General features: G+C 41.6%; 1 protein-coding gene across 1 annotated transcript in view; it reads right to left on the bottom strand.

The window, feature by feature from the left end:
- LOC104953121 (uncharacterized) overlaps nucleotides 1-21,117 on the bottom strand; it is a 27,062-nt gene extending 5,945 nt beyond the window's left edge. Inside the window, exons 1-20 of the mRNA XM_010780050.1 lie at nucleotides 21,104-21,117; nucleotides 20,901-20,972; nucleotides 19,693-19,734; nucleotides 19,088-19,138; nucleotides 18,920-18,955; nucleotides 14,380-14,433; nucleotides 14,260-14,301; nucleotides 14,092-14,148; nucleotides 13,285-13,344; nucleotides 12,374-12,457; nucleotides 11,161-11,238; nucleotides 10,601-10,738; nucleotides 10,158-10,184; nucleotides 9,731-9,856; nucleotides 7,316-7,486; nucleotides 6,357-6,449; nucleotides 6,044-6,136; nucleotides 5,762-5,854; nucleotides 5,394-5,538; nucleotides 1,243-4,042 (exon numbers count right to left, since the gene is read on the bottom strand). Coding sequence (XP_010778352.1) covers nucleotides 1,243-4,042; nucleotides 5,394-5,538; nucleotides 5,762-5,854; nucleotides 6,044-6,136; nucleotides 6,357-6,449; nucleotides 7,316-7,486; nucleotides 9,731-9,856; nucleotides 10,158-10,184; nucleotides 10,601-10,738; nucleotides 11,161-11,238; nucleotides 12,374-12,457; nucleotides 13,285-13,344; nucleotides 14,092-14,148; nucleotides 14,260-14,301; nucleotides 14,380-14,433; nucleotides 18,920-18,955; nucleotides 19,088-19,138; nucleotides 19,693-19,734; nucleotides 20,901-20,903 — 4,193 coding nt within the window. The 5' untranslated portion in view covers nucleotides 20,904-20,972; nucleotides 21,104-21,117. The remainder of the gene's footprint in view (nucleotides 1-1,242; nucleotides 4,043-5,393; nucleotides 5,539-5,761; nucleotides 5,855-6,043; nucleotides 6,137-6,356; nucleotides 6,450-7,315; nucleotides 7,487-9,730; nucleotides 9,857-10,157; nucleotides 10,185-10,600; nucleotides 10,739-11,160; nucleotides 11,239-12,373; nucleotides 12,458-13,284; nucleotides 13,345-14,091; nucleotides 14,149-14,259; nucleotides 14,302-14,379; nucleotides 14,434-18,919; nucleotides 18,956-19,087; nucleotides 19,139-19,692; nucleotides 19,735-20,900; nucleotides 20,973-21,103) is intronic.
- Nucleotides 21,118-22,116: the final 999 nt, after the last annotated feature.

Below are 22,116 nucleotides of genomic sequence, written 5' to 3'. Positions count from 1 at the left end.
AAGAGGAACCGAGGGAGGGTGGGGACCATACAACTGAAGGAACAAAAGACTTCTCCTAGGATTGTCACCTCATAACACAGACTGCTCACTACCAACACATCTACGCCGACTGGTGCATTGCAGGGTAAATCGGTATTTTTATACACATTAGGTTACAAAACTATACTTTGAGAGTTTACACAAAGGCACCGTCTCTAGGCGACTCCTCTCCCACCCCTACTCGCACTTTCTCTGCTCGTCCCACCGACGACCGTCGCGGCGCTAAGAGGACGTACAAATAAGACGGATACGTTTGGTTTATTTTCCCGGTGGGCAGGGGGGGTGGTTCATGTATCCATCATTGGCTGGGTCGGGGTGGGAGGTTGAGGCATGCAACAGTTCAGCATCCATGGGGGAGTGACAAAGCGAGTGTGTGTGTGGGGGGGGGGGTTAGCATGCACATACTGTGGAGTAGAAGGTCAATGCAACAGCACACAGATGGCCACAGTCACACTATGAGCACATCATAAGATAAAATAAAAAATGGACATCCAAGTATAGTTACTAATATTTTTCATAATGTCAGTAAAGTCATTGTCCTACAAAATGCATAAAAATCACGTTTTAAATTGGTAAAAGCAGGGTATTTATTGGCATATCAGAAAGGGCATTCATCTTCTCCATTTAGTGCAACACATTGCAAACATATTTATGATACATTGTTCATTCATGTAGATGGAAATAGCTGTCTTAAAGTTGTATTAATCCCTAAGAACAGAACAGGGGAATACAGTTAAAGTGTGACCATCCAGAAGATACTTTCCTAAAATGACCAGCTGACATCTGTGTTTTTATTGTTCCCCTATGGAATGAAGACATTTTTGAGTTTCTGGAACAGTACCGGATGAAGTGATGTGTGATACAGGGGCACAGCAAAATGAACCATTAAACATAACAAGCAGCATGATAACTGTTAATAACTAAATAATGTTACCTGATGTATCAAGTGCAGTATTTAGCGACAGTAGATCTACGGTTACAAAGCAGTTTATAGTCTCACCTCCCCACATTTCTTTTGCACACATGACCACAAAGAAAACGTTGGTCTTTTTAATTAAAAATAAAACTTACAATATTTGTTTGGAAAAGAGACAAAATGCTGTAATGTTCTGCAAACATGTACTTTGTAAACAGCTAAGCAGAGACTACTATGGGGCAGATCCATGGTACATTTTCAGAATACAAACCATCTACAGTATAAGCTAAGACATCTTGCACTCCTCTTTGACCTTGCCTTTGCTTTTCTTGCTGTTCTTCCTCACATCCTTCCCTGCCTGCTGGGGCTCTGTATTGCTGCCCACTTGTTCTGAACCCTTTGGTAAATCAACATGTTCCCCCTGGACCTGCTTAATGGCTTCTAACCCTTCCTCTACAGGCAGGGACATCGCCTGGTGAACGTCCTCTGCAACACCCCCCGCCTCTCCAACACTCTGAACCTTTGCTTCCTCTGCAATGCCCCTGGGCTCGTTTGCTACACTTACTTCCTCCTTTTCCCACAAATATTCCCCCTTTTCCAAAGCGCCATCCTCCTGAGCTGAACAGTTTTGTGGCGGAGTCTGGACGCCTGAGCTGCTGCTTTCATCTGGAACAACTTCGACTCCCTCCTCCACTTCTTCTTCCGGTTGGTGATTCCTAGGGAGACTTTCACCTTCAGCCGGCTCCAAATCCATGTCATCAAAATCAAAACAATGACCTTCATCCTTTTCATCGTCCTCTTTCTCATTGCATACCTGCAGTGTTAGCTGAGATGGAATGTCTTCCATGGGTTCATGCAGTTGCTGTATCTTGCTTTGCTGATCATTTGGATTGTTATTATGTTCTGGATCTTCTGCCATGGTGAATTCTTCAGATCTGTGATCCTGCTCCATAATCGACCCATTTTCAGGAGCTTCTTTTGGAACATCTGGTGTATTTACTGTCTCAGTGGTATTGATCTCTGATTTAGGGGTCAGGTTAGCATTGGATTTGTCAACATGAACCTCACACTGTGCTGTCTGGCTTTCTACATCATCCAGCTGTTCTGCTTGCACTACAGTCTCCAACAGACTCTGAACAGTGTCGATTGCATCCATGTTTGTTACAAATGATGGACTGCTTAGACTTTCTTTATTTTGGTCATGTAATGGGTCTGTTTGGACTAAACCTTCAGATTCGCTCAAGCCTCTGTTCAGCTCCTTCTCTGTTGTGTCTGCCGTTAGCTCTGCTTCATCATTACTGGGAAACAGGACACTGGGAGATGCTTGTGGTTTGTCTTCTTCAGTCTGTATTCCTGGGTCCTCATCATCTTTGATTGTCTCAGTTACGTCTTCTGGACCTCCATCAGAGACCTTGTCCTCGCTGGCCGAGTTCTCGCCTGCAGACAGCTCGAAGCCAGACGAGCTCCTGAGAGAGTCAGTAAAGCCATTGGTAGAAGGTGGGGACACAGATGTTTTATCATTACTCTCAGCTTTGCTTGTGGGTTTAGATTCCTCAGCAGCCATGTCACCATTGATTGGATTGTGCGATCCAGCTTCGGCGTTTTCCTTGACGATGCTTTCAAACGTGTTTTCTGGGATATTAGGTGTGCATTCTGATTTCATCTCGTCAATAGGCCTAACCCTATTTTCCGCACTATTAACAATTTCTGACTCAGCCTGGATGAGACTGTCATTAGTTGAGATGTCACTTTTAGAGGCATCTACGCAGGAAGTGCACTCTTTGTTAAGATCATCGGGGCTCTCAGTACCAAGGTTGGTCTCTGGGACAGATCCCATTTCTTCTACTCTCCGTGTTTCTAAAGGTTGTTCCTGCTCGTCCTTGGAGATGGGATCTGTTCTGGATTGCTTGAGAGTTTCAACGTGAGAAAAGGTTTCAGCGGGTGCCACTGCCTCTGCTGCTTTTACGGTTTCCAAGCACTGTTCATCTTTAACATGATCCAGCCTCACTTCTGCAGGGGTTGTGACGTGAGAAAAGGTTTCAGTAGTTGCTTCTTCTACCTTTTCCATTTCTAAAGTGTGTTCCTTGTCACACTCATCTGTAACATGATCCCTTCTTGAATCTCTTTGAGTGTCATTGGGAGAAAGGGTTTCAACAGGTTCCACTTCTTCTACTTTTTGCCTGTCCTGCACATTCTTTACTTGATGCATCCCTGATTCTTCGAGGGCTTCAGCGAAAGAACTAAGAATTTCAGGTTCTGTCGTTAGCTCATTATCTTTTGTAGTCAATTCAATTTTCACCTCTGTTTTGTCCTTTTCTTTATTTGCTCCATCCCTTTGTTGGTTCCCATCTTCTTGTGTCCCCCCTTTCTTTTTACCTTTCCTCTTCCTTTTCTTCTTTTTCCCTGGAGCAGCAGCGCCCTGAGGCTGAGAGTTACCTGATATCTCCTCAGTTTCTATGTGCTCTGCCTCTTCAGAGTTCTCCGGCTCTGGTTGAGCTTCTGTCTTTGACTCAGCTGGTATGGACTTCTCTGTCCCAACATCTTGTGCAACCTCTTGCTCAGGACATGATTCTGTATTTCTCAGATGACGTTCCTCAAAATCTTCCTGTTTGTTTTCTTGCTCTTTCAAAAGGTTGTTGGATGACTCTCTAATGTCATCACTGTGTGTGTCTACACTATTGATTTGGCTTCCTGTCTCCCCTGAATCTAGGTTATTGGTCCATCCTAACTCTTTGCCCTCAGACATTACTGTTTCTGTGACACTTTCCTCAGAACTTGTGACAATGCCCTGAAGTTCAGGGCTACAAATGATTATATCTTTGGACTCTGTGACCGACTGGTCATTAATGTCAACATTCAAGTCCTTCCTAAGGCCAGGTTCTTCAACACCATCTTCTTCTGTGGCATTCTGTTGTCCTTGTGTTGGCTGTTCCTCCCCAGATGCTTCCATAGTGCTCACACCAGAAACATTACAGAGTGCTTCAGAGCTAAAGAGATTCTCTTTGGCTTCCTCAAAATGTTCTTGTTGCTGCTCTGGATCCACCTCTTCCTCCTCGCTACTTCTCAACAGTGTCTCCTCTGTGTTGCCTGAGAGTTAATGAAGAGTATACGGTGAAGTAAAACATTATTTTTGAAATTTAATCTTCATGAGGAAGTGCATGAGCAGAAGTCAATGTAAGGCAGAACGCCTGATTGATTCAAGAAGAGAAGCACAGAGCCAAGGTGGCCAAGAGGAGCGGAGAAGAGAAGAGGCAGGAGGAACACCGAAATGAAGATCTTGATCCCCAGCACATCAATGCGACAAGAAAAGAAGTCTGAAGCCAACAGATCAGGGAATACAGTACAGCAGATACATAAGTATGTTCCTTACATATACTTTTTGCTAAAAAGAGCTCTGATTTCGACCATCAGCCCTTTAGTCCTTGCAGAAATGACACACCTACACCACCTGCATTAACAGATGAGTTGTGATTCAGAAGAATATGCATTAGCTGAGAAAATAAGAAGGTGCAGCAGAAACGATTAAAAGCAAAGACATTAGTAATGATGACAAAACAGGGTGTTGCCAAGTTAGTGAGTGGAAGGTTAGTTTGTACAGGAAAGCATGAGGTCAGATAGATGATGCTTGAAGGGTACGTCTGGCAATTCTCTATAAATGTTTTCTTGATAAACAGACTATATAAAGTTAAATAATCAATGAGTCCATCTCTCACTGCTTACAAGGCCAATGGCTCCTTATAGAGACATACCAAGCACAATGATTTTCTAATACGGCCAGTCTCTGTAGTGTTTAGCAACTCAAATATACTCACACTGGACCTAATGGTACTATTTTCAGCTGCAGACTCATACACATTTGGTGCTCTACTAGGTATTTACATGTTCAGGAATGGCTCATTGATGGTTTTGAATATTTGAGGTAGGAGATATATCAGGCTGACACACAGTCCAGTAGGATCAAGTCGTTGCTGATCTGGTATTTACAATGACAAAAACAATGTCCGTTTAGTAGTTCAGAACTAACACTTTCTCAGCAGACTTCTTCCATGGTAGGTGGAAACACATCTCTATTGTTCTGAGCAATAGTGTAGCAATAGTTGAGATTACAAGTTTCAGAACAGAGTTGAATTTGGAGGTGAGATTCTCTTATCCGTCTTTTCTCAGGTTTATGTGAAGAAAGAAAAACACAGAATTTTACCAGACGTCTCCTTTCAGGACATAGCAAATGAGAGTTAAAGCACTTGACATTCCAGCAGCACAGCACTGTACCTGAAGAGCTCACTCGCAAGTATTCAGATATAAATGCTGTCATCTTGGTATTCATTGTTTCATTATTGTTTTTCATCACTTCTCTGAAAAGCATTTAGAAATGAAACTCTTCAGACAGTTTTGTGCCGTGCCATGCAGTGAGCAGTTTTTATTGGGTAGTGTGTTTTACCGAGCATGCTGTTCCCCTCTGTTGGGGGGGTCTGACAATCCTGAGCCAGGGGGGAAGCAGGGTCTGCACCGGGGGTCCCGTCAGCTTCTGTCTCAACAACTTCTCCATTGATGCTTAGATCAGGTCCCAATACTATACCATGTTTCTAGAAAAAACGAAAAGTCAAACATGACACACCTGCAGCCCGAGCGGAGTGACACCTTCAACACATCGGTACTTGTCATTCTTTTCTACCTTGAATGAACAACATTTACATTTAAACCTTTAGTTTCTGCAACAACAATTGCAAAATGTTTCAAAAGAGTTTTGAAATGTGCTTCCCAGAATGTGGACACATGAAGCGGAATAAGCCCTCTCACACGGAGTACCTTCAGAATGTCTTTCAGGTTCACCACCTCCTCTCTGAGCTCATCTCGCTCCATCCGGATTGCATCTGTGTATTCTTTCTGTCGCTCTAAGGCCTGAGCGGAGCGCCAGGTGGCAGAGTGTCAAAGAAAGTGAAGAAGGAAAAGTGCACAAGAGGTGGAAAGAAGTGAAAGTAAAAGCTGACATTAAGTTGAATGCAAAGGAAATGCTGAATTCATGTTGGCAGAAATAAATGCTGAGTGTGTCAAACACAGAGCTGCTACACCAGGGCTCATAGGCCGTACCCCAATCTTTTTATCCTTCCACTCCACTGTCTCCTGCAGGTCACATATTTCTCTATTCAAACCTTCCTGTTTGATATGCAGCTGACGGATGTCCTAAACAGCAGGGAAAGGAAATCAGGTTTCAGATGCAGAGAGAGAAAGCTGAAAAAGGATTCATGCATATACAGTGTGGGAAAAAGAGCATGCTGTGAAATGTTCCACGTGCAGCCGTTCTGCGGGACTAACGGAGTAAAAGACAGCCGTTCTCTTTTCTGTCTTTCTGAACCAATGGAAGGCTCCATTTCACTTGTCTTAGTGACACACAAATACTCACATTGAGTAGCTCTTCACTTTGTTTTAGCGTCTCTTTCATTTCATTGAACTGGAACTGGAGCACAGTGTGGGCATGTTTCTCTCGCTCACATTCCTGTGAGGAAGAAGAGAAGAGAATCCATCTGATACACAGAAACACATGAAGCCCTAAAACCTGACAGGGGAGATGTTGAATCACTGTCGAGTGTGCTGAGAGCTGCGTTATGATGTATAGGAAGCAGTAATTGTTTGATCCACAATGAGCTGAGTCAGCTGCATCTTGAGGGAGCTCTACTCTGCAGTAATTCCACTGGGGGAAAGTAACTAAGTACATTTACTTGAGTACTGTACTCGGCTACATATTTATGCTACTTTATATTTCTATTCCACTACATTTTACAAGCAAATATTGTACCTTTCTACTCACTACATTTATTAATGTGTTAGTTACTTTTGCAGGTAACATTTATTAATACGAAAATAAAAAACATGAATACACTTAACTGTACTGCTATGGATGGAGATTTCTGAATGCAGAGCTTTTACTTGTAACTGAGTATTTCTACGCTGCAGTATTATTACTTTGACTAAACTTTAGGATCCTAGTACTTCTTCCACACGTGTAATTCCATCAAAAATAACACTCCTGTATACTGAATCCTTGTACAGCTTCACCATATTAACGACACGGCAAAGGAGGTTTTGTTTTCAGGTTTGTCTGTCAGCAGGAATACTGAACACTGTCTGGCCATGTTTTCATGAAACTCGGAGGAAGAGAGAACCATGGAAGAACATGTTAAAAGTGTGCAGCAGAACTGAATCACACACTATTTCTCACTGATGGTCAGGGTCTTGGTCAGGTCTGTGCTAGTTTCCATTGAGGAAGAAAGGAGGTATCCCACTATTTTCACATGTTCCTTATGTTAGAGAAAAGAAGGCTTATTTGTAGAACGTTGTCAGTTTTAAGCGTGCCTGCCGTACCTTGACTTTGTCCTCGAAGCCGCGGCGGGACTCAGACAGCAGCTCCTCCAGCTCCATGAGCGAGTCCTTCAGCGTGTCCACCTGGTACATCAGGTTGTTCTTCTCATTGTCCAGCTGAGCGTTGGACACCATGGCCTTACGGTACTTCTCCTCCACTCCCACTAATGCATCCTAATGACATATAGACAACAGGAGAATATTACACATGCTGGCCTTAAAATGGCCTTTTTCTCTTCCCTTCTTTGAGACCAACTTTATGTCAAATATACAATTTAAAATAGGCTTTTTATTTACTGTTTTGCTTAGAGTTATAACAATTACAGAGTTGAATTTCCTGAAGTTAATTGTATTATTTTTAGTACAAATAAAATGTTGATGTATAACTTAGGTCAAGTTTATTTAAATATAGTTAGATCAAGAGGTTAATAGAATTTCTTTAATTGATTTCCATTGTTTTCAAAGTTCTAGCCCACCGTTGAGCACTGCCCGAAAGCAACAAATAGAACATGTAATAAGAGACGTACCTTTGATTTCAGTTAAAAACAAACAGAAAATGGAATTGCCTATAAGCTGTATACTTATCTGTATCTCACAACTGTCAACCACTCGTGAAGAAGTACAGGCAAACACAAACACACAACAAAAAAAAACACACATGAAAGACATGCAACATTCAGATGTAACATTGCCAGTTAAATCAACAGTTAGCAGCTCAAAGCACACGTTGAAATGTCTGCAGGGGGGCTGTAGCTTTATGATGACCTACTCTCATATTGTTTGTTTTTCATTGATAAGAGTTTCCGCTAAAATACATTGTCCTAAATGTGACTCAATAAAACCTACGAGTTTCTTACAACATGCTAGATCAAAGGTGGGGTAGGTAATTTTGGAGAAACCAGCTCGAGTGCGCTAGAATTTGAAAATACACAACCGGAAAAAATCTACCACTTCGTTACAGAGCCCCTCCTCCAACACACACGAACGCGCACATGACCAATGAGGGCACGAGATAAGTTTGTGCACAGATGGATGGCTGACAGGCAGGTAGGCCATCCAGTTATTTTAGCCGGGCCAGCTAAAATGATTAGTCGTGCTTTTTACAGTACTACGGCTTCCACAGATGATATTATTTTATGGATTTTTTGTCAAAGCACTTAAGATATTCATTGCTATCGGGATGCTAAGAGCATTCCATGGAATATAACAAGTGTTTCTGAAATAAATTACATACCCCACCTTTAAGTGATTTCAGCATCTCTTCGTGCCATTTTGAGAGTATTAATGTTCTAATGATTATTGGGATCAAATCATGAATCCCAAGGATTTCGGCCAGGAAAATGGCGACATGAAGCTTTCCTATGGTCACAGTCCCATTGTAGAGCATGAATATTGCTCCTAAATTACCCCTTCACTAAAATACTATTTGTTTCAACTTCAAGAGCCTTCAGATTTTTTATTAAAATGTTGGTAGACGAAAAGGCCATGGGTCATATAACAGTAATTTGGTTGCACATATCACCGCACGTCTAAAATGATCAGTGGGAGTTAGGACATCAACGGCTCAGTTAATAGTGAGTGGGGTTGGGGTAGGGGTGTCACAGGCTGATACCTTGACTTCTTTCAGGTTCTGCATGTACTTGCTCTCCACATCTTGAATCTGATCCTTGAGTTCATGGATCTCCTGGTGTATTGCAGCAGTGAGCAAGGATGAGTGACAGCAGAGAGGAGGACAGAGTCCAGAGGGGGGCAGCAGAGAGGAGGACAGAGTCCAGAGGGGGGCAGCAGAGAGGAGGAAAGAACATCAGCACCAGTGTTTGCAGGGAGAATGGGAAAAGCATGACAGCTGGGAACTTTATGGAAGAACTTTTTACATCAGAGAAAATGAAAGTGAGTGTGTGTGAGTTGCATATCCCTTTCAATATGAAATTGAAACACCCAGTTTGGACACATGCCCCTTATGTCTTCTGGTCTGGGGGGAGACATTACTATTACTCTCTACAGTGGCAGTCTCAGTATCAGTTTGACAGTAAGAGCTGCAACTTACAATTATTTACATAAGCAATTCATTTCCCCATTTACTTCACAATCCTTTAAAATGATGGTTTGGTTTATTAAATTGCAGAAAATAGTGAAAATGCCCCTCCCAGAAAAGTCTCGTTTTGTCAGTATAAACCCTAAACTCTGACAACAGCAGAAACGTTTCTATTATCAAAACAGGACCACAATTCCAAATGCTGGAAGTCTTCAATAAGGTTTTAATTATGTTTGGTCCAATAAGGAATTAACAAATAAGTATTGTTCAACGTGAAACTGTTTGCAATGTTATTATAATATTTCATTTCCTATTTCCTATCTACACACAGTAGATGTATGGACATTTGTAAGCGTCATCTGGCCCGCTCTATTTGACTTTACCTTAATTTCCCGTATAGACGTCTCTGTATCTACGGTTATAGCCGTCTCACCACTTCCTCTGCGAGAGGAAGTCCCGCCTAACGAGGTGAGGGTGGCTGCTGTCAGGGCAGAAGCTGCTCGAGATCCCTGAAAAAGAGAAAATCTATCTCAAAATGACAGCAGCATCATAGATGCAGTTGAGAAAAAACATATTAACTGTTTTTCCAAAGATTATAATCTCAGAATTCTAAAAATGTAATTTCACAAAATGAACCTTTCAGGAGAGCTTCTATTAGGATTGATCAGAATGATAAGAGCAAAAATAATCTAGAAAGAACAAATACAATCCAAACACATTACAAGACCCCCCATCATTATTCTTCTTTATCTGATGTAACTTTATGTATCCTTAGTAAAAAAAAACAGATAGGTCATGTGATCTACTCACCTTCTCAAGATAATCTCTGTCCTCCACCTGTGGAGACAAAAATAAGTCAGACAATGCTCCCTGCAGGGATACCATTCACCTGGACATCTCGTAAAATAAACCAAACAATACCTCTACATGTTCCAATCTGCTCTTTCACTTGCATTTCCAGAAAAGACAAGTTCACTTGTATAAACAACACCATGCATTGTATTAGTACAGGAGGAGACAAAACTGTCAGATACCATCCAATCACCAAATGTCTGAGTCTGACAGTGTTCCTTTCAACAACAGATCATGTGTTTCAAACACAGCTCATCTTCAGGTTGGCTCCCTGCCACAGCCACAAAGTCAACACACAGATGAACCTGGGACACAGACACAATTAGCCCTCCTTGTTGGGCAAAGTGCACAAGGAGGGAACACGGTTGCAGAAAAAGCAACAAAGCAGGAAGTCAGCTCACATCACGGCGGCGGCCTCCTGCGGGGGCAAAGCCACACACATCAGAAAGGTCAGGAATAGTGACATCATCCAGGTCTCGGGGGAGGCTGCTGCCGCCCGCTGCACTCCTCAGATAACTGGCCACAGAGCCGCAGTGGTCCTGCAAACGTCCACCAGGGGGCACAGAACAATAAATGCACATTTCCAAATTGTGGAAACCATGCCTCGTCTGAGTCAGTGTAACATCCTCAAAGAAAAGTCAAATAAGGTCAGACAATTTGACACCAAAACTTCTTTATGTGCAAAGCTCTTTAGATAAGATATATTGTACATATTTCTTATAATATATTTGCCATTTTTATTGTAATTTTACCTACTTGTATAATTGTTTCATATTTGTTATGTATTTTTTCTACTTTATATTAATGTTTAAAATGTATACAGCACCATCACATGTTGCACTCAACTGATCTGTGTCTGTTTGTGGTACAGTTTCTTTAAGCTGGTCATAGACCATGTCGTAACAAAGCACTGATGCCAAGTAAACTCTTGTTGCTACCAGGGTGTCGGGGGGGGCCTCACCACTGGGCTGGTGCGGGCTGACCCGGCCCTGGAGGAGACCCTGGAGCCGGAGCTGCGACAACTACTGTACTCTACAGGCTGAGAGAGAACACAGCGTTATGTTCCTGTGTACAGCCGTAGGAAACACACACACACGCATGCACATACCCCCACAGAACCAGAACCATGCTGCAGAATACTGAACACCGTCCACTCAATGTCAAATCTACATACCATTTCATTAAGTCACTGAAAAATCAACACTCCACCCACAAAATATCCCTTTATCGATTACTCACCCCGAGTTACCTTGAAATTGGAAAAAAATGCAGCGTTATCTTCTTTGTTCACAGTGGAGTTATATACAAAAAGAACACGTGGTGCTAAATTGATATAATAAAAGGTCATTATGATGGGGAAGTATTTATTTAACCTTAAATTCCAACTCCCATGCAGCAGCAACAAATAAATAAAATCCCGGAGTGCAAAGGGTGTTTACTTTATTCAATTATTAATGTAAATGTATTACATCAAGGGAAGAAAATTAGGCAGAAAAAAAAAAGAAATAAATTAATTAAAAAAAAGTTTTTCTCCCAGCGCAGCGCCCTTCCAGATCTGGCGCCCTAGGCGACCGCCTGGTTATATGCACTGTTCTTGTGACGGTTGACACTCCTCACACAAAACAACAAGGCCACGATCCTCAGAGAATCTTACGAGTGAGCAGGAGCTGCTGCCGCGCTACAACCCGCTGTCTTCCTACAGGGAGCTCTGCGCACACACACAGTGAGGGGTCATGCTGCACAGTGTGATCACACACTCTTACACAGGATACTCTCAAAGTGAGGGACATCAACACGCAGTGCATTTAAAACGTGAAAAAGCTCAGACCGCTTCATCATTACATCCTGTTCTTAATTAAAACAAGCTTAGTTTCATGTGTTCTTAAGCACGCTGGTGAGGGAATGCTAACTGCAAGTGTTATTTAACACTGTGTAAAAGTTATATGCTGGGAATAAATGGGACCAACCCTACGAAAGAGCTGCTGAGAGACGTAACTGAGTGACCTGTAGAACTGAACAGAGACGAGGTTCAGGTCTGAAAGGCTTGAAACGGGTTGTGATAACTCAAGTATGAAACATGATTCAAGTGATTTATTCTTCCCCCCCACAGAGAGGTGGAAGGTTAGCTAGCAGCCACAGAGCAGCAACAACTGTATTTCTCACTGTCTACAGACCTGGTAACCATTGTAAGTGGAGCCGGGGTTTCTGGCAGAGGACAGACCATTGTAGCTGTACAGGTCAGAGGAAGAGTAAGAAGTCTGAAATTAGGAAAGAGGAAGAAGCGAGCCAACAGAAGGAGGCAGAAGGGAGTGGGGAAAACAGACAGGAAGTTCAGAAACATATTTTTAAACATATCCAATTCTTAACAAAGTATAACAGATAGAATCGGAGGGACGAAACCCTCTTTAATGGTCACACATGCAGAGCACACAGCACACAGTGACATTTGGCCTCATTTAACCCATCCTAGTACTAGAAGCAGTGGGCAGCTATTGTACAGCTATGGGAGTGAGGGGGGAAGGGGGATATCCGGTGCCTTGCTCAAGGGCACCACGGCAGGGCCCAGGAAGTGAACTGGGACCTCTCCAAGTAGCAGTCCACACTCCATATTTAGGTCTGGTCGGGGACTTGAACCAGCGACCCTACGGCTCAGAGTCCAAGCCCCTACTGACTGAGCCACTGCCGGACACCATGCTCCCGACATTCTGTTGCCTTTAATAGAAAGCAAAGAAAAGGAATCCATATGCTTGACAAATGGCTGGACTGACAAAGAAAAGTGCTTTGCTAACAGTTAAACACAAAAGTATTCCAAAAGCAGTCACAGTCCTGAGTCTCTTGGATATACAGCACACACACCACAGCAATGGGGAAACACATGCACCCAGATGTGTTCTTACCATGGATTGATGAGAAGATATTTAGAAGTGCACTACAGGCCTCAATAAATACGATACTTTAATCAAAACAATGAAAACGTTCCCAGGTCTTAAGCAGTTGAAGTGTTAATGAACAGGATTTCAGACAGTGTGCACCCAAAGCCATTATTGTTGTGAGAAACAAACAGTCTGAGTGCAGAGCCACCCACCGGCTGCAGGTCTAATCTGGAGCCCCGAGACCCCCGGGGGTCATCACTCAGTCTGGAGCTCTGCGGTTTGGGGGGGGGTCACAGAAAGCATCAAACACCGACACCTCAAAAACTAAAAGGCCCTTCTTCATACATCTCACACAGAACATGCCGTTAAGTTATAATGTCATTACTTTCAATACTTCAGTAAAATACAACATACATCTAGAATACAAATAAAAGGGTAATAGTAAGTATGATTGTGATCTGTATATGTACTTGTTGAACTTTTCCCTTTCTTTGATTTATTATTTACCAGCCCTTGTCAATTTCTTTGTTAAATTCTTACATTGAGAGATGAACTATTTATATTTTTGACACTATAAAACTTATTCAACATACATTTAGATACAACATACATTCAAATTACATGCAGTCATTTCCCAATAGGATTTGAGGTCTTTGGCCAAAAACGATGCAAGTGAATAACTCACGGCATGGCTTTAGCTCTTTGCCCTCCGCTTTAACTTTGTTAGCTTGTCACTGTGTAATTCATATTGATTTAGTTTACTTTAATATTTATGCCACATCAAAGAACCAGGTTAGACAAGAAAGGAATTACTAGATTAAATTACGGCCGTTTCTGTGTCTTCTGTCTACAGAACCAGACTAGACCAGTTTCAAAATGGTTCTCTCTATTGCTCAATTAGATACAAAAACAAAGGAAAATAGGGTCCAGGTTCAAATATACCAACGTTAACATATGAAATGTTTTGTGCAATCACTGTACCGCTGTTCAGCGATTAAGACAAGAGGACCAACACGCACCGTGAGGTCCAGCCTGGAGGAGCGGGAAACTCTGCTCTCATCACTCAGTCTGGAGCTCTGACAGCAGGACACACAGGAGCAGCATGAGGACACGCTCACATTGTCTAGAAAAAGCTACAACAGACCACACGTCTGAACCATCAGTCGCACACACACACAGCTACTGACCCTGCTGGACAGGACACTGTGATCATCATCAGGCCCGTTCCTCTGTGAACACAGAACACGAGTGAGAAACTCTGGAGTCATGTCTGTGTGGGATTTACAGGACACTGAGCTTCTACCTACGTCTCTGTGCTTATGTTTCTTCTTTCTCTTTGACTTCGTTAGTGAGGAGGAGTCCTTAGAGTGAGAGAAGAGAGTGAGCACAGTGGAGGGTAAGCATCTGAACCAGGGATGTCACCATAACTCAAATGAAGCATACCATAACTGGTGACAATCCACTATTATCAATACCAATTCGATACAACGATGAGAAACTAAAATATGCCAATATACCATGTTCCTAAACACCATTTATTATTGTTAGCAAACTGTTTTTGTTATGTGGTTAAACGGGTAATTATTTCCTCTCTTAAATCTATTTAATATTGCCTTGACAACTATATGTATTCAAGTAACATTTCAACAGATATAATATTCATCTTTACTAAATCAAGATTGAATGCATCGTAATGTAACTAGATGGAACCTGAAGCTAGCAGAACTGTTTCCCACCGCTAGCTAACAGCTAATAGCTAATGTTACCATGGTCATCTCCTGCCAATTCCAACAGGGTTGAATGTGTTATTCACTATCATCAGGGAAGAAATAGGGAGCTTGATGATAGCTAGTTTGCTGTGAGCTTTACACATTTTCAGTTTAGGAATTATGCGTCAGTAGAAAAATGTGTATTTTGTCATCTGTAACTAAAATGGTTGAGGAGGCGTGTGGCGCAGTGGATAGAGCCTTGGTATTGGGATCAGGGGGTCACAGGTTTAAATCCCACTGCAGTCAGCATGTCGTTGTGTCCCTGGGCAAGACACTTCACCCCAAATTGCTCCTGTGGGGATTGCCCACAGTATTGAGTATGTACGTCGCTTTGGATAAAAGCATCTAACAAGTAACATGTAATGTAATAAAAGATTCATACAATGATGTTTTTCTGTTTCTTCTAACTGTTTCGCTGGTAACACCAAAAGCTTTTATTTTAAAATAATTTTAGCAATACTTCTGTCGTCCAAACATGATTTATAAAAGTTTAAGAACAAAGTGATAATGTGCCATGCCATTAATAATATATGATAATAATTGTGATAAAATCTGCAGAATTACCTGAACATGGTCTGCACATTGACAATAGTTTTGGCATCAGCCATGTAGTCTTCTTCGGCACTCATTGTACTCTCTTTATCCACAACCACCAAATTATCAGCGTAGATAATTCCACACTGCAGCAGGCTGTCCAGACTGAAACACACACACACACACACACACGCACACGCGCACGCACGCACGCACGCACACGCACACACACAACAATAACTATCGCATCAGGACATCAATTTTCCTGGGACATGCTGCACATCCAATGAAATCTCAGATGAGTACATAATCTTCTTCAACATGTTGAATGAATGTTATATATAAAAGCAATTTGAAATGAAATGCCGAAGCTCATATGACAGTCTTACTTGTCGATGGTCCCAGCCATGTAGTAGACCATAGGAAAACAGCAGATGGCCTCCAGGAAGTGATTATCCGGCCTGCAGGAAATAAATAACATATGATAGATCTATTTATAAATAGATTCATTTTATAAGCAGTGATGAGCAGTTCTTAATTAGTTTCTTGGGCTACTGCAATTCTCTTTTACTGGTCTCCCTGAAAATAATTGCAATTAATTCAGAACGCTGCGGCCAGGAAACAATCACAAAAAAGGGATCACATTTCCCCTTTGTCGGCATCACTGCACTGGTTACCGGTGTCTTTCAGAAACCTTATTTGGAACAAAATGATGGAACTGACTACCAACTAAATTGGTTAAAATGCAATTTTAATGTTTTCTGATAGAAGTATTGAGTCATTGCTAAAAGAGACACACTACCACCATAGATCCATATTTTATTTTTTAAAGCCTGCTGAAGACAGGTGCTGTTCTTTCTTTTTTGCTGCAAATATTACCCACAGTGCATCCAACCCAGTCTCACAAAAAAATGTGTAATAACTACGTTGGTCCACAACGTAGGACGTAGTATTTCTACAAACGCCTCTGAAATTGTAAGATCCCTACGTTTGTTTTCACCATTCATTCCAATGGCTGGCGTCTATGTCACGTGATCTTCAAATTTCTCCCTGCAGAAAAAAAATCATGGCCAAACTTCGTTTTATTCTCGGTGGAAAATGCCTATTTTAAGGTTAGTTTAGCCATTAAAATGCGTTTTGATGTCAATTGATGCGAGAAATATCCGCTGTTATTTCAGATTATGTGTGCAGTGGATGTACATGATCTTTAGTTTGCTAGTTATTACGAAGATTACTTCAGGAAATTGTGTCCATACAACGTTTTCATTGTTACCAAGGTGGTTGCTAGGGACGCTGCTATCGATATTATTTCTGTTATGTTGTGTAACTGTTTAATGGTGTTATCTTTATTGCTACCCCCTTCCCCGTCCATGTATAGTGTTGGTCCACAGCGCAAACGTATTAGTTTAACAAAATCCGCATCTAAAATTGTGGCATATACGTACGTTATTTTCCCCTGTGCAATTCTCCATTTACTCAACAATAACACATAATTATCCTTGTGTTTATTTATTTGTTTGATTAATAAACACAAGTTGGAGTCCGTCAGGATCAGCAGCTCGGAGCAGCTCATTTGCTTTAGAGAATATTACACCCAGAAGTAAGTATTCTCTCCGCTTCGCTTGACAAACCCCGTGATAGTCCTCAAGCTCTGTAATTGGATGTTTGAGGGTGCTCCGAGGGTTACGCCGAGCGTCGAACAGCACTTGAAATGGTATGGAACCACGGCAGACTTTCCAAAACTGGATTTGAACGGGTCCACCCCGTCCCCCCCTCCCCAGAACTACACATGCTGGCTATTGTGTTTCGCAACATGTTCTCTATGGCACGTCTCTACTGGGAATTGTAGTTTTAAAAGACGTCTTCGTATTTCCCATAATAAGAAGTTGCCAGTATTATACTGTGTACATCCCTGGAGGTTTAGGGGATAGGAAACACTCAAATTTAAAACATATAATTAATAAATGGGTGAAAATGGCTTTTGCCCATAATGGACAGCATTAATATATACCCACATGCCAGCTAAGGTCAGAATAGCTTTATTTAACAGCTGGTCTTATGTCTGTGACCCCTCCTGTTGTTAATTGATAAGCCTGAAACATGCACTTGTCAAGGTTCAGAGGCAAATTTTGCAAATCTTGCAGTAGCCATCGATCATCTTAAGATAAGATATACTTTATTGATCCCAAGTTGGAAACATTTGTGTTACATCAGCATGTGTAACAGTTGTAAATATGCAGTGGTGTTTATTTTTAGTGGTGTTTCATTCAATGCATAACTACACCGTAGTTGTGTATATGATATGTCAATAAACCTTAGAAAATCTTAAAATCTTGAAAGGGATGTGCAAAATAGTCATTATATACAGTCTTTAATTAACTATTAGTAGAGAATAACGAGTAATGAATATACTTTATAGGGATCCTATTAATATCTAACAATAAAATAATGAAATTCAATAACATGCTTTAACCACTAGGTGTCCCTTTATATCAGCTGTGCACCGGTGTAAATACAGCCTATCTACCAATTGGATCAAATATAAAAGTCAGCCGAATTAGGGTTGATACTGCAAAGAGACATATTGTGTGAAAATAAATGATAAATTATGATCCACGTCACGTTTTCAGTTTTGGCGGCAGTTCTCCTGTTTAAGTCTTCTCATCAGGGCTCTATAAATAAAGAACTACGGCAGATATGTAATATTTAATGCAGCCGAACCGTGNCACACCGCCCGGGCAACGAAGGAGTGGCTTCGTAAGAAGCATTTCAAGGTCCTGGAGTGGCCTAGCCAGTCTCCAGATCTCAACCCCATAGAAAATCTTTGGAGGGAGTTGAAAGTCTGTGTTGCCCAGCGACAGCCCCAAAACATCACTGCTCTAGAGGAGATCTGCATGGAGGAATGGGCCAAAATACCAGCAACAGTGTGTGAAAACCTTGTGAAGACTTACAGAAAACGTTTGACCTCTGTCATTGCCAACAAAGGGTATATAACAAAGTATTGAGATGAACTTTTGTTATTGACCAAATACTTATTTTCCACCATAATTTGCAAATAAATTCTTTAAAAATCAGACAATGTGATTTTCTGGATTTTTTTTCTTCTCATTTTGTCTCTCATAGTTGAGGTATACCTAGGATGAAAATTACAGGCCTCCGTCTTCTTTTTAAGTGGGAGAACTTGCACAATTGGTGGCTGACTAAATACTTTTTTGCCCCACTGTACATGTATTGTTTCCTTTAATATATACACAATCCAGTCCACACACTTTCATCCTGCATACAACGGACAGAATATCAGCCTCAATTCAAATCCATTTAATTTGTACAACAAAGGAAGCATGCACCTCAAACATACCTTCAATATAAAAAAGACAATGCTGACTCACTCGTATGTGAACCCCATGTCTCTTCACAAGGACAACACACATGTACTCCATGCTTTGAGTTCTTCAAATAAACAGTTAGTCCAACAGCGACTCATCAACACAACGAATCCTCAGGTAGTGGGTTAAAAAACTCATCCAAGGACATTAACCCTTACCCCTCCACCATAAGCCCCAACTGAATCAAGATCCGACTGTGCAGAAGACACAACGTCAGGATCAGTATACAGTGCCACCCACACTGACAGTTCCATGTAAAGTGACATAGTACAGGCAGATATTTAAATAAAGTATTGGGATCTAAATGCAGTTTGAGTGATAATGACCTTGGCACTGCTACGGCTCCCCACTGACATCTGCTCATCGTCGTCAGACAGCTGTGAGAGGGGACACAATGAGAGGAGGGTTAGGGTCCAGGAAAAGGGTCCCCATGTCAGGGTCAACATTAGGTGAGAGTGATGAGTGGATTATGACAGGACGTCTCCTGCTGCAATGACAAATGGTTCAAATGACAGTGGTAACTTTGTAATTTACAAAATTCTCACAAAACCAAATAAAAGAAGCTTTTTAAGGAAAACATGAATCATTTAATCTAAAAAATGACTATAACATACCTCAAGGCTTGAATACAGCTCATTTTCAAATAAAAGCTGTATAAGTTATCTCCTTCTCTTTTTTCACCAGTTTCTCTTGTTAACAAAAATATTTCTCTCATTCGAGATTTCAACTCTACTATTTCTACTCACAGCCATTATACGAGTATGTATGGTGTCTGCACATACACACACCATACATGGATTAAACTGAGGCCACATTAGATCCTGCCTATGGTCTTCAGGATTCCTATTTCCATGTAACGTTTTCCGAGTGGTGGAGGACACATTGCAAGGGAAAAGCACGAGGAGATTGAAAGAGAGGGAGTGCTACAAACCGTGTGTATCCGTGAAGAACGTGAGCATCTCTCACTGTCCTCCTGGACGAGGGAGAGGGAGGGGGAGGGGGGTAGGTGGAGAAGAGAGGAGGTGAAGGGTGAAGAAGAGGAGAGAGATGTCAGAGATCAATGAGACAGATGAAGGAGGGTCCATGAATCTGAGGTCAGTCAGGTCCATGTTTCATTTCATTTAGGACCCTGATGTTGTGACAGTGGGTTCATTACGGCCCAGATGATTCTTCATTCCTCAGATAGAATGAAGATTTGGTGGGCTGAACTGAATGTCCTTTTTTTTATTTGTTCAGCTTCTATTGAAGATTCCCCCAAAAAGTTAAAAACAATCTCAATTCGAATTAAGGGATTCTTCAGATCAAATAAATGTTTTCAGTGAAACCACTTCCTTTAATAAACATAACTTAATATAATATATATTTGAATAATATTAGTGTAACCTAATGTATCTGCAAAAAAGAAAAAAAACCATTAGACATGTTGATTTCAAATGTGAACCATTAGACATGTTGATTTCAAATGTGAAAATTATGAGAAAAGCTTTGTAGCTGCTACAGCCCTAAAATATGTGTCTACAGCATTGCAGACCATACTAAACAAATAAATGTTAGCAAACACTAGCATACATCACCTGCTTTTTGTTCATTTCAACAGATTTGCACAATTCCTGCATTAAACAAATCAAGATCACTTTTTACTTGATAATGGAGCACACATAATCAGACGTGCACGTCCCTGAAACCCTCACTGAGCCAGTCATTCAGAAACAAACCTCGCATTGCAACATGCACTCAGTGAGTTTCTTTAGTAAACAACAACAACAACAAGTCCACACAATGCAGTTAGTGAACCTACAGGTCACACTCTACAGTGTTTAAACCCCTGAGGGTCTGGGACAGTGTCTAAAGTGGTGATTGAACTCAGTAAATCCCATGCAGTGTCACAGCAGAGGGGCAGATGGTCAGACTGACTGAGTCACACAGGCACCCCGCTTCTTTGAATAAGTGGATTATCATTAATGGCCAAGCTTTGACTCTTTATAATCCCATATTTTGTAAAAAGGCTTAACAGGAATGATCTGAAATGCAGCTGCAGACTGCACACTACAAAAGCCTCCGTCAGACAGGCAGGCAAAAATAAAGAAAACATGCGTAGTGTTAAGTGTTAGTGATGTCATCAGCGCACAGTAACTGTACCATCCATTGTTCAATATCTCCCCATTTGCTGTCCGATCGGTCGTCTACTTTGGTGTTCAAGCCATAATATTTCTGAGAGACAGGAAATAAGGGAGGACAGCTCAGAAAACAGAACACAGGTAACACACTTCCTTTACTTCGGCAGGATCTGAAGCACACGCCACAATGATGTCCGAGGTGGGACTGAGCAAGAGGAGGCCTACCTTCTGCACCTGAAAGATCTACACACCGACGAGACGTAGAGGAGAAAGATCGGAGGATATCAAACATAAAAAAAGGGGAAAGAAATGATAAATCAGCTTTAGAAATAATATTTGATGAAGAAAGATATGAAATCTAAACAAAAAGCAGGCAGCTGCAGTATGTGACGGATGAAGACAGACAGCATGCACGCATGAAAAGTACAGAGGAAGTGTTCTGCTAATGAGAGGAGCTCAGGAATGTTCAGTGCCCCACTGCACATCAGGACCAACAGAAAGTGACCCCAGAACACATGGAGTTCACTGGAGATCTGCAGACTGGGTCCCCAGGCGTTTCCCATGGTTCTTTAGGTGTGGATCAGTGGCAGAAAGCAGTGCCAGGAAATGCAGAACAGAATAAGGAGGTGAGCTGAGCTTACATTCAGACAAAGTGAACAATATCCAGAGGAAGCCCAAACTTGCCAACCAAAACATGTTTTTAATTGTTGGGTAATACACTGATTGCCTTTGCTGCAAAGTGTTATGGCGCATTTCCACTACAGCGCGGAGCACGGTTTAAGCCGTGTCCGGCCCGTGTTTGGTTGCGTTTCCACTTGGCGTAGTTCCGGCAAGCGGGTACTTTTTCACAGTTTTTCTGGCTCTCCAAAATCGAGGTTCTTTCCGGGACAACAACCGGGCTGACTATGCTAAACTAGTGAGAGAATCGCTGGCAACTACAACAAAATGAACATATTTGACCGTGATTTAATTTTAATACACGTTTCAAAATGATGCCGAAGTAACAACATACTGATACCGGTTAGTAAAACCATGAATTAATGCTTTGACAAGTCTGCAGATAGACGGCAGGCGAAAAACCTTTAAAATGCGTGTTTTCTGAATGGAGATCGGCTAAGCTAACGTTGCATATGCTCCGACCGTCCACACTCACAACAACGGCCTACAGACATAAATAAACCAGCGACTGTATTCGCCATGACACAGACAGTCTGCGGTTTGTACTTGTTTAACTTTTG

The sequence above is a fragment of the Notothenia coriiceps genome, unplaced genomic scaffold (genome assembly GCF_000735185.1).
Source record: "Notothenia coriiceps isolate Sejong01 unplaced genomic scaffold, NC01 NC01_scaffold00021126, whole genome shotgun sequence".
Taxonomy (NCBI): domain Eukaryota; kingdom Metazoa; phylum Chordata; class Actinopteri; order Perciformes; family Nototheniidae; genus Notothenia; species Notothenia coriiceps.
This window is presented reverse-complemented; position numbering and strand designations above follow the sequence as displayed.